The sequence below is a fragment of the Lingula anatina genome, chromosome 1 (genome assembly GCF_051362555.1).
Source record: "Lingula anatina isolate TDL-2025a chromosome 1, LinAna3.0, whole genome shotgun sequence".
Lineage (NCBI taxonomy): Eukaryota > Metazoa > Brachiopoda > Lingulata > Lingulida > Lingulidae > Lingula > Lingula anatina.
The window spans coordinates 36,497,854-36,510,931 of record NC_141767.1 but is presented as its reverse complement, the minus strand read 5'-3'; the positions used below and the strand labels follow the sequence as shown (position 1 = coordinate 36,510,931).

The 13,078-nt window shown below is 35.2% G+C and overlaps 1 protein-coding gene across 1 annotated transcript in view; it reads right to left on the bottom strand.

Annotated features, from left to right (window-relative positions):
• The window catches only part of LOC106154930 (nuclear pore membrane glycoprotein 210), a 48,077-nt gene that overhangs the window by 4,239 nt on the left and 30,760 nt on the right, over positions 1-13,078 (bottom strand). Inside the window, exons 32-38 of the mRNA XM_086999633.1 lie at positions 5,908-5,999; positions 5,346-5,705; positions 5,099-5,183; positions 4,759-4,891; positions 4,126-4,259; positions 3,743-3,884; positions 399-542 (exon numbers count right to left, since the gene is read on the bottom strand). Of these exons, the coding sequence (XP_086855759.1) occupies positions 399-542; positions 3,743-3,884; positions 4,126-4,259; positions 4,759-4,891; positions 5,099-5,183; positions 5,346-5,705; positions 5,908-5,999 (1,090 nt within the window). The remainder of the gene's footprint in view (positions 1-398; positions 543-3,742; positions 3,885-4,125; positions 4,260-4,758; positions 4,892-5,098; positions 5,184-5,345; positions 5,706-5,907; positions 6,000-13,078) is intronic.

The window sequence follows — 13,078 nt, the reverse complement described above, 5'->3', positions numbered from 1 at the left end:
GAAAACAATAGTGCAAAATCGCTTATTTTGTCAATTTTGATGCAATTACAGATTATGCTTAACAGCGAAATTAACACCAACAGGTAACATGAATGTTAGGAATTCAAATTCACACACTGAAAATGTCAGAATGAGAAAAATGAAAATGTCACAAAAAATGCATAAATTCAAGAATAAAAAAATCCAATCAAGCTTGTTTCCCAATTTGACTCGTTTTTGTTAAGGGGATGACAACAGCAACAGCAGATGCAGGTGATGGCTATATATACAGACCCATTGTATCTGTACATAAACAAAGCACTTTGATTCAAAATGAGGCAGACGTAAAAACTGTGGGTATGTTGTTTTTCATAGATAAACCTATGTCAGGATAGGTTTAGACATTTCTCCAAACTGACCTGTCTGAGAGTCAAAGTCAGGAGACACTTTGAACAGATCTCCCACACTGAGTGCAGAATGAGCCCTGCTCATGGTCAGTTCACATCTGTATGGGAACATCCCCTGGAACTTCTCACTGGCCAGAATCCCACTGCAGTTACTACCTGAACACATGGAAAAACAGAGAATCTTTCAAGTAGTTGCTCAAAAGCTTGACACCTGGCATTTATATACGAATTTTCGTAATTTTTGAACCCAGAATGGAACAAACAGAGAGCTCTGTCTCTTGTTTACTCTTTATTGTAAAATATATCAGTCATTCTTTGCTAGTGGTGCACTGCGGGGGGACCATAACAAGAATGTAATTTAAATTTAGATAGCCGACCAAATTCTCATGACATCGTTGTGTATGTTTCAATAACAAATCAAAGAAGCTGCATGAGCAAGGAGGATGTTGTTATAAAAGCAAAAAAAGAGAAAAAGCAGAAAATATATCGAAATTACCCTCAAAATGGCGTCCTTTTTTGTGGAATTTCGACCCTACCTCTATTTAGGAACAGTTTGTTTAGGGTTTGAATGAATTATTGAAGCAGGGAATACACCTACTGCAAGAAGATATAATAAACAGAATGTGCAAATGGTTATTTAAATAAAAATTTCTTTGAAGTCACTGAAAAATGATCACAAAATTAGCTTAACTTACGATACATGCGGTGTCCCACCCCGATGAAAATTTCATCTAATCCTATCTTTCCGTATTAAAACTGTTCAATCGTCCAAAGTAGTATGTCGGTTAGTTTGTGTCACAAAATCCATGATAATATCAGTTTTCTTAAGAATTTCACATTTATTGCTCAGCAAGGTCGATTTTTCTTCACCGCGTCCCAATGTTACATTCGCAACGCTGAAACTTCAGAGATCGATTCTTTAAAATGCCGCGTGAAAATTATACATCGATAGCGATCTTCTTCCATACTCACTAACTGATGACGTCTTACACACGAATGGCTTCTTTTGCACACTAAAAAAACCAGCTCAAACTGGCGGGTGGCCCATTCTGATAACATGTCACGCAATGACGCTGTCGAGATAGGATGCAGGGCACAGGTGTAATTCCCTCGATTTAACCGTCACAGGATTGTTTATTGGGATCTTCTTTGTATGAAGGTGAGAAATAATGAGTTTCATTCATTTTTCTTCAATTGTTTCAACATATTTGTGTACCGATTGATTTTTACCATTCTATAAGTAGGGTGACTTCGTCTGAACTTTCGTTTTGCGTCTGTGTCACATGGGGGACTAAAGGTCGGGGTCCGCCATATAGATAAACGTCCCAATAAAATATTCGCCCCGATAGATACATCTCTATACATACACGTCTCAATAGATTTACGTCTCGTTAAATTTACGTTCCGATAGATCCACCAACAGATTCCTATAAACCCACCTATCTTTAGATCCAGGTACCGCTAGATCCATCTATCTGACATCGTAATCGGCTAAAAGGCCCATATCAACTTGCGTTGTGAAATTTAGAACACATTTTTATGTTCTTTTTTGTTTTGTTTTGTTTAGAACACATTTACATGTAAATTCAGAACACTTTTTACATGTTCGAATGTTGCATTTTGAGAACGCTTTAAACAGTGTTCTGACGCTAGAACAGTAATTAAGCGTTGTGAAATATAGAACACACTTTTGTTCTTTTTATGTTCTTTCACTGAGTATTGTGTGAAAACGATCTAGTAGAATAATATATTGCTGACTGCGTATTGCCGTTTTAAAGAAGTGCATTTTATGTACTGAGTAGTATACCAACCATTTCGAGCAATAGTGTACCTGTAATGGATCTATCGGTATTTGGATCTAAATATACGTGGATCTATAGGTATGCGGATTTAAAGGACGTGGGTTTATGAGGACGTCATATCTATAGAAACGCAAATATATAGGACAGCAGAAAAAAATCGGATCTATTGGTATTTAAATCTAAAAAGACGTTTTTTCCGTTTTTCCTTTATGTATTTATCGGTAAAGGGAGTATAGGGACGTGTAATATTTTGGGACTAAATTTTATCCGTACGTACCCTAAAGGTCATATTGAACATGGTGACGCGGTGATACCGTATTCATGTTCTCTTGTTCTCGAAAACTCAATCATCGAAATTGAATTACTTTTTTTTAGTTTTGTCTTAAATTAAGCTGCTACACTGTATTCCGTGCATTTAAAATTTAACCGTCTGTAAAAACAGCAATAATGGATTACTAGCAACACTTACGTTACGCAATGAAGCACCGAAAATGGGTGAAGAAAATGTGTCTCAGTAATGCGTGTTTGCCACTCATAATGCACTGTGCTTTCTTTGAATAAGCAATAAACTATTTGTGATCTTAGGTTATCCATTGTTCGTTATCAGAGTTAACAGATTCTTTGTGTGATTTTTTTTTTCAGAATCCCAAGAGTGGATGCCTTAGTGAGCACAGAACAGATATCACCATTGGTCCACATATGTCAGGAAGAATGTTATAATTATGAACTTTGTGTTACACTGAACTTCATTTTGTTAAATTTTGTATTTTATTGTGTTAAAATAATAATAAAAAAATAATAATTCAGATAAAAAACTACAATCTGGAACATTCTTTAGATCAACTTTGTTCAGTGTGTGTCCCATGTGACAGAGTTACAGTAAATAAAATATGTGCATTATTCCTCTGTGTTTGTCAATTCCATTTTAAAAGCATGTGAAAGTGGTGTGCCCCTCATGATTGAAGTGTGTATGGATAATAGCAAAAATATTGTTATTATTTACATGATTATAAAAAGTTTTTGTACCCGCGTCAATAACGTTACCGTGACCCACATATTCACCATTTTTATTAATTATGAAATGTGGATTAAATGTGGATTAAAGTTTTGAAGCATTGAGACAACACCCCCTTATGATTTAAACTAAAACTGAAAACATTCCATTAGACTTTCATTAGTTTGTGCAAAATATATTACCCAGGGTAACGCGTCTTGGATTTGGTGGGTATAGCTGTTCAACTCTCCTGTGTGCCCTAAAAAGGGCAGCTGCTGTTTCCCTTTTTATGAAATGATAAACTGTGATGGTGTAGCTATCACATCGCAAAATTACAGCTTCCCAGAGAAAGTTTGAAATTTTTGGTCAAATTCAACATTTTGTAACCACTAGCAAAGAATGACAGATATATTTAAATGTTACAAAAATACAAAAATAAAACTGGAAGAAAATATTCCTGGACATGTGATAAGAACATCTTTTGATATTTTTTGAGGTTAAAACCAAAGCCACATGACTTTTCAAGTATATATTAATTCAAAAAGTCAACTTTAGCCTACCCATGATATTGCGAATGCCAATACCCTGCTCCTTGCTCAGTATGACTGGTATAGACCAACTTCTGCTTCTGCTTACAACATTGGTCAGGGACTTCAAATTGTCCTGGACAATGTGAATTGACTGGACTGGGGCAACAATTATCTGAAAACACAGCATATTGTTTCAAATTCTGTTGCTGGCAACTGTTAATGTCTCTCAAAGTTCATGCAGAGCATTAATCTCTACATCAAAAATTTTGTGTACTTTTGCAAGTAAATGGCAGCAATGATTTGTATCACAAGAGAAATTACTTTAGTCTCTTGTTCTATGTTAATGACAGATAAAAAATTAAAATAAATAACTATTAATAATAATTTTTAAAAATCTAAAAGAATTGACTCACCTCCGTGTATGTTGAAATGTCATTGGACACTGTGTAATGTACAAAGGTCTTCCCCACTTGTGTTGCCACGGCGATGCCAGACCTGGGATTCACTGTCAGAGCACTGCCTTCAGCAGACCACTCTCCTCTGTAACCTGACACAGACATTTGAAAATTTTGTTAACAGTTTGGTAATTATACCACTAAACCATTTAAGATACCAATTATGATAACTTTTTCCTTCATGTCCAACTGTATTTCACTTTGCATCAAATGTACTTGCAAAAAGGATCATACATGTATATGTCTCTCTTTGTGTACTTTCTTTTTGATTTTCTTTAATTTAAAAAATGGTTAACAAATGAGAGCAAAAGTTTTTTTTACAAAGCAATGATATACTTTGGTCTGACCCTGCAAAATTATGAAAATATCAACCAAAATTGGGCTCAAAACACCCTCAGCCACTCCCATCCCACCTTTTCCTCTTTATGCTGAATTTTTCCAATGTCCTTGTTCAAAATCAAGTCCTCGTTAAAACATATCCCACTATAACTGGCTAAATGACATTTTATCCTGGAATGAGCCAAAAATACCTATAATTTATATAAAAGACACTCATTTCAGCCCCCCCAAAAAGTGCTCATAGTTCCTTACCTTGTTCTGACAAGATGGAGCTGTGCAGACAGATCACCTCACCCAGTACCACCTCTGCCTGCATTGGTTGTATGGCATACCCTACATTGATCTTGATATAGTCTGACGTCCTGGGGTTTAGCTTATCCCAAACCTGTAACAAAAAAAAAAAAAAAAAAAAAAAAAAAAAAAAAAAAAAAAAAAAAAAAAACAGATTTTGATTTTCCTAAAAATTGTGTCAGTGCACTCGAAATGAAGTTTCTTGCAGTTTCTGACCTTAAAAAACATTGTTTAAGCTTTCTCTTGGAAACTGAAATAGTTCTACAGGTTTGTCTCAAAACAATTTTGTTGACAGGCTCACCTTCAACACTGTCAGGCCCACATCTGTTGTCCTGGCAACCAATGTTCCATTCACAGATCCTGGGGAAACTTGGAGCAGATCAAACCTACAAGACCATATGCTCAATCAACATGTGACATGAAGAAAATAGATACATTAGCTGCTGTTCTCTCCATGACGTACTGTTTTCCTAGATAAAAAGCTATTAAGTTGGAAAAAATTTCTCCATGAAAAAAATATTTCATATCTGGTTTTCTTAAATAAATACCTGCTTGGTCTGTACTTAAGCTTAGTATTGACAGCGTAAAACTTCTCGCCCACATCGTCATGGTAACTGATGGTATAGCGCAGTGTGGTCCCCACAGGAATGGTGTGGAGGTGTCCCTCTGATGTCCTGATCACAGTATCCAGATTAAACATCAAGTATGACACCGGTTTCACCTTGATGAGAATGACCAATGTCTGGTTGACCCCAAAGTCTTCGTGTGCAGTGACCAGAAGTGTGGCTTGACCACTGATGAGACCCGAGGTCACTTGACCAGTTTCGCTCACACTGACCAGTGGACTGCTAGTCCTCCCATCTCCTTTCTCTCGGATTATCTTGTAGGTTACCCTGGCAGTGCCATCTCTGTAAGTTAATAAGTTGTAAGTTAACTGACCACAAAAAGATTTCAAGCAAATGATAACAGAAAGTAAAAGTTAATATTTCTTTTTGTGTGTGTGTGTGTGTGTGTGTGTGTGTGTGTGTGTGTGTGTGTGTGTGTGTGTGTGCGCGCACGTAAAACATATTTTTGTGCAGCATTTTAACTTGAGTCCAGTGGAACACTCACCTGTTAGTTTTGACCACAGTCTCTGTGTTAGGAGTCATAATAAGATGTCCATCACATGAGGCAGGAGAGATTAAACGTAGTTCTCCAAACACCTTAAAATATAAGATATCATTAAAAATTCAAAAGGAGACTTTACAAACCAAAGATGTTACACTTTAACTTGATATTGCCCGAGTCAGTCTTATTCATGAAAATTTTGGAAAACCAATGTGAGACTCTTATAAGACAGCAAAGCTGTCAAATGTAAAGACACAAACCAGAAAATAATGATTCTAATACACAATAAAAAAAAAAAAAAAAAAAAAAAAAAAAAAAAAAAAAAAAAAAAAAAAAAAAAAAAAAGCTTCATATATTCAAGAAACTGTATCTGTGCAGAAAAACTGAGATTAGAGTGGTCGTGTGTGTGTGTGTGTGTGTGTGTGTGTGTGTGTGTGTGTGTGTGTGTGTGTGTGTCTTTATTTGAGCAAAACATATCAATTTACAACCGAGGAAACAGATTTTTAAATACCAACTAACATGGAGAGTAAAATAAAACCTCTGCACTTTTTAATTGTCAACAGATATAAGGTGGAAAGTTGTTTTATAATTAAAAATTTTGGAAAGAATTGTTCAAAATCAATATCAAAATACAAATCTGTGATCCCTACTTAAATACCGTAGCTTTTGTGCAAATGTGGTGATTAGTATCAGCATGACTTCCAATGAAATGAGACACAAGGAATTAAAGTGAGAATTAAGAGGGCAATTAAATGACCATGTTACATTCCTAACACATACTTAGTCTGTTGGTAACTAAAATGTTTGTCTTAAAACTAAAGGCTGCTGCTTATATTCCAAGCTCTACTGCCTCACAGTGGGTTTTACAATGGATAACAAAATGCCTGGCATATTTTTTGGTCTTGATTCATACTGGCTGTATATGTTCTCACTACCCTAGGAAGGGTATCAGCCTAGCTACCACTTGCACAGCTAAGATGGGAACAATGTCCTTGCTTTCTGCAACTTGACCAGGGGCAGACAGAAGCCATCTTCTGGGTCTTCTGCAAGATGGTCAGAATTTTTTGAGTTTACAATGATGGGTTTCTAGGTTTCTTCTGTTGGAAATTTTTGTCAAAAATGGAGGGTGGTTCAACAAAGATAATCTGGAGAACTATCAGAATATAACTCTGGGTCTGCCCATGTTTACTCCTCCTTCAACCCTTAGTGCCAAGCAGATACCATTTATCATAGACTCCATGGTTTGTTGCCAGTTGGGCTCCAACCAACCTCACGCTCTTGAGGTGAAAAACCACAAGGTCAGTAATGTTCTTCCTTGTTTTGTTTCATCAGTTAGTATCATTACAGGTTTTATATTCATGAAATGGTAATGATTTCCCATTTGTAATACAAATAGTACATTTGAATCTGCTTTTTACTGTACATTTTATTTAGCTTATTTCCTCTTGACAGACAATGCTGACATTCTGGTAAATGGCCAAAAACAAGGAGAAGAGGAAGTATTAATAAACAAATACCTGCTTTGAATTACACGAAACTGGATAAGAATCTATTATTGTAATTTTATCTAACTTTCCAAATAAGTAAATTCAACTAATTTGCACAAAAGGAACCTTTTAAATAAAGTCCGACAGTTACAACTGGGCATAGTGCCTGTTGACTTCAGCTGCTGTAAAGAAGCAAAAGATGACCAAGGTGTCTTCCATTTACTGTTTCCTGTTGCTGCTCTGTCTGGGCACATACGCCTCGGGACAATGTGGGTTTTTCAATAGTTTCACTTTTTCATATCCAACATGTTACAAAGGTTCTAGAATTTAAATCACAGCATATAAAGAGAAAGCTCAGGTAATTTCATTGTCATCAATTTAGGTTTCTTCCCATATTTTACTGTGTTCTGTATGAAAAAAAAAGTAATGTAAATCTTTAAAAAGAGATCATAAATAAATAAACAAGAAAGTGTAAAAGACAAGTGTTTATAAGTCATTCTTTTCTTCTTCACTCCAAGGTCAAATGGGATTTGTGACATCCGATTATTGTCGGGAGGGTCAAAACTGCCAGTGGTTGAAATATGTTAGCTTTAAAAAGCCATTTCCTAGTCCACCTGACGTTGTGACTGCTTTGGCTTTACTTGATTCCTGGTAAGGTTTTTTTGTTTTTTGTCTATATATTATTTTGCGCTCGCACATTTTAACAAATGTTTATTTTTATGCTCATCAAGGCAAAATGCCTTTTAAAAAGAATGGCTTAATTTTCATGACTTTTAATACGATATAATTGTATATATCTGCATGCCCACAATACTGAGCAACAACATTGGGACATAGGCATCAAAATTTCAACATGGTGGCGATCTTGTATGCACGCTTCAAGTTTCCACTTTTTGGCAAGTAACTCACGGAAAATGATTTCATGACATCCCTGTTTAACCACCGATCAGGATCACAACTCTGTGAAGTAAAGTGTACTCTTTCCTAATAATTTTTATGTGTGTTTAATGTTACATTTTCCAAAATTTATGAATATAAAGCAAAATATGATGCATGTTCTAAGCAGAAAGTGTGTTCACAAAATCGTCACCATGTTGCCCATGTCCCAATGGTTGTCACCCAGTAGTGTGGACATGCACACGTGTGTGTGCACGTGTGCTAATACTAGTGTCCATAGCCAAGTGGTTGTAGGTGTGCTATGTTGTTAGTTCTTGGCTTTTAACCAGAATAACCACATTACTATCTAGAGGAAATAATCAAGAACTTATGTACAGCATAAATAGCAAATTTGTTTTAATTGTTTTACAAATGTGCAAACATTATCACTTCATGAATATAAAATTTGTTTTAATTCCTATCTAATGAATGATAAGAATGAAAGAAAGGCATTTGCCAACAGAGTGAGTATGTGTCAGGCACTTTTATTTCTACTTCTCACCTAATTGCAAATTATGCTAAAACTATGTGCTAATTTACACAAAACCTGGTGAATCTTAAACTGGATTTGAATTTTTATTTCCATTAATTTGTTGGTTATTTGAAATGAATTACAAGTTTTTATTTATAAAAATGGGTGTGTCAACCATATGTGTGTAAAATTTAAAACGTCCCTGAAAAATTAACTTCTAAATCCAATTTCTCAAAATAAATTGTTATTTTAAATTAATTATCTATGACAAGGATGACATTTTGGGTTCTGAAAATAAGAAATAACCATTATTTCTGAATAGCCCATATACATGTGCTGCTTCATGTGACATCTTTGAATCTGTGCAAGTGCATTAGCAATCAAACCTTATCCACACTGTTAGTTTGATATGTTTTATGTATAAATGTACTGTTGGCTAAATATTTTTGAATATTTCCGATTATTTCTACACATTCATTTGTTTCAATTTAGGCGTGGTGGTAACATTCGTCTCGACATGCGACCAACGTCTATCTCTACTCATGGTTTTGTGATGAACTTTGGTGTTTGGGGCCAGAACACCAATCCTCCAACTCATATCTACCGTCTCAAAGCTGCATGGACTGCATGTCCCAAGGTCTAAACAAGCACCAAGCAAGAAACTCTGAAATCCAGTTTCTTACACACCAAGACACTGATATTTGGATGTGGACATGGACTAAATGAACTAAATTAATATTTTCAGTAATGAGCCCAATATAGGGCACGAGTCCTAAGAATAAAAATCTACCACATTCTGTTCTATGTGATTACTCCTCACAAAATAGGAAATCATTACAATAAATGATTTTATCACAACCATAAGTGTCCAGGGTTTTTTTTTTTTTAATATCTCAGACAAGATTTTGGGTTGAGGGTTATGTTGGCAGTGCACAAAATTGACAATTTTGATGCAATATCACATATTGATTAAAAGTGTATTTACCACAAATTTTAATTATGTACTGTAGGTGACAAGAACATTCAGAAAACAAGAAAGCTGTTAAATGAACAGACAAAAAGCAGAAAATAACAATGCACAAAATAGGATACTGTCAATTCTGATGCAATAATACATTACGCTTAACTGCAAAGTCAGCATCAAAGTCAGCATCAATTATGCACAGCAGGTAATACCGATCCTAAGAATCATGCTAGTAAGTTAAAAAAAATAATAAGTAACACAGTTTTCTTTTTATCATAACGTTTGTGATGACAGTGCATGAAGTACGCTTTTTGTCAATTTTGATGCAATATTACATAATGATTAAAGGTAAAATTACCACAAATTTTAATTTTCTTCTATTAATAACATGGACATTTAGAAAATTTGATTAAAACTGGGCTTCATGCCCATGGGAGTTCCAAGTCCAACATTGAAAATGCCAATATGTGAAAGATAACAATTTCACAAAAATGTACAACAGAAAAGAAGCCAGTTAGACTGCTTTTCCAACTCAGGCTGCATTTTAGTCCTGCGTTTCTTTCCTGTAAGTTTAAGGTGGGAGTATAGGTTGGACATTTTCTCTTAAAATACAGGTCTTAGCCTTTTTTATTCCTGTCATATTCATTTAATGTATCTTCAAAACATCTTATTATGCTTGAAACACAGCTCCAACTTCATCGTGTTACGTAATATTGGGATTTTGGGGACAAAAACACCATTTTTAAACAACTGATTTTCTCAGGCACCAGGACAGCTATAAACATGCTTTTAATGGTATTATAACACTTGAACAAAGTACTACAAAACGGAGTCAGGGATTTTTCTTAAGAGACTTATTGTTGATTTTATCTATAAAAATGTGAAATTACATCGAATTATTTAAGAATTTTTACCTTTAAAGTCAATAAATTGGAAAAGAGAGGATCAATCAAAAAAATCTTAAAAAGCACTTGTGGTGCATACATTTCTTAATAAGCATGGTGAATTTGGTCTCCCTCAGGTATACAGGTAGACAGTTATAGCTCGCTCCAATAACGCTATCTCGTTAATCTTGAAAGTGAAGAAAACGAGCAAAAACCCCTTCAGGGAGGTTAATTGTCCAAAATAGCAAATAAAATTGTTGACAGCTTTACCTGTTATCGTACTGACGATCGCAAAGATGGGTACTCTATTGCCAGTTGAAATTAGCTTGTTTGCATGCATTTGTATGTCAGAAAATCTTATTTTTGTATCAATCTCACCTCCTTTTAGTAACTTCAAGGGGTTACCGCTAGCACTGCCAGAATGATTGACAGGCAATCAAGTAAGCCCTAATGACTCAACCATCAGTGGCCACGTCAATAGACGTCGAGGCAAGTGTTATATTAGGGATGCGCTCTAGGATGTGCACACAGCATCATCGCAGGCAGTCTTGTCCACATTCGCCGAGCGAAAAATGGTTTGAAAACCATCAACAACAAGAAATACATGCAACCAGGCAAGGCTTGTAAGAGGAAATGTGTAAAGTTGTATTTGTCAGAAATTGGGATAATTACTGAAGACAAAAAACCCTGTCGGCTTTGACAGTGCATACATGCATCCAGAACTGTACCTCGCGGTATACCAGCATTTAGGTTGAAAATGCCAAGGCTTATTCTCCAGATCATATCTCATAGCGGAAATGAATAATTCTGAAAAATCAAAATGTTATAAATACTACTTCTCTTACATGATCTCAGCTTACTATTGTTCACGCGAAAAACAGAGTCTAGTGATATCATTAGCTCTATTTTCAAAGGATTTTTTTTTACACACGAATTGAAATTTTATGCCACCCAGTGAAAAGTTATGCTAGGATATGGGCCCAAGGCTTTTATTTACGCAAAGCAATCTTGTATACGATTCCAGTCAGTATTCGACCAAATGTTTACGTTGATGTCGCTCAGAAAAAGCCCAAAACACAGAAATCACCACCATCGTGACATCGTAATCATTAGTTATCAAGTTAAAGATTTGACAAACTTGCACTTCACTGCTAGGCCAGATGGCCCAAGTTGCATAGATCTATAAAATCTGATGACTGTATAAAGCTGCTGTCAAAGATGGATCGATAGTTTGACAGGTGCTGTCACAGGTAGCAAGCAGCAGAATGTTTCTCTTTTTTTTCGTATCTCAAAATGTTAAGAAGAAAATCGAAAGTACATCTATAACAACAAGCAATTCAAGGGAAAACGCGTATTTTGAGCAAATCCAATGTGTTGGAAAAGATTCTCCTTAGCGCTGATCACAATCAAGAGTGACTATCAAAACAGCTTAAGCGGAACAATAGGCAGTGCTTTGCTGATCGCTGTTTATGACAAAGGGAGTATGACACGTTCCTGTTTTATTGTTCTGCGAGTCGTGCTGATGCTGCCAAGGTCCTCCCACCGAGTTTACCCATGCCAACGGACCTTGGCAATGAATGTGGGGCACAGGCCAAGCCACCAGTGCCGATGAGTGCAGCATCAAAATCCTCAGAAAAAAACTTTTTTTGTTCAAAATGTAAAAATGTTATTCCATTAAACGTTAGATACACATTTAACCAATAATTAGACATAAAAAAAACTCAAAATGATGATTTTTAGCCGGATTTGGATATATCCACCCCTTAAGAAGAGTAAGTGACAAGGTTTTTCTTTAATGGTCACTATGGAGGCAGTGCCCAAAATAGGGTTTTCTTCAATTTTAATGCAATATAACATAATGATTAACAGCATAATTGCTATCAATTTTTAATAATAAAATAAATGTATCATTTGTATATATTCAGAAAATGTGACTAGCAAAGGTCTTCAAGCCCATGGAAATTCAAAGTCACACCTTGAAAATGTCTATATGTGAAAAATAAAATTTTCACAAAAAAAAAAAATTCACCAATAAGACAGATATTCCAATTGAAGCTTTATTTAAGTCCTGTTTCTTTCCTGTAAATCTGTGAAGAGTAAGTGGCGTTTTTTTTTTTTTAATGGTCACTATGGAGGCAGTGCCCAAAATAGGGTTTTATTCAATTTTGATGCAATATTACATAATGCTTAACAGCATAATGAACATCAATTTTTAATAATAAAATAAAAGTATCATAGATATTCAGAAAATAAGACTAGCAAAGGTCTTCAAGCTCATGGAAGTTCAAAGCACACATTGAAAATGTCGATATGTGAAAAATAAAATGTTAAAAAAAAAAATTAATAACTTCCAGAAAAAAATAACGAATAAGACAGATTTTCCAACTGAAGCTGTCTTTAAGTCCTATGCTTCTTTCCTGTAAATGTGAGA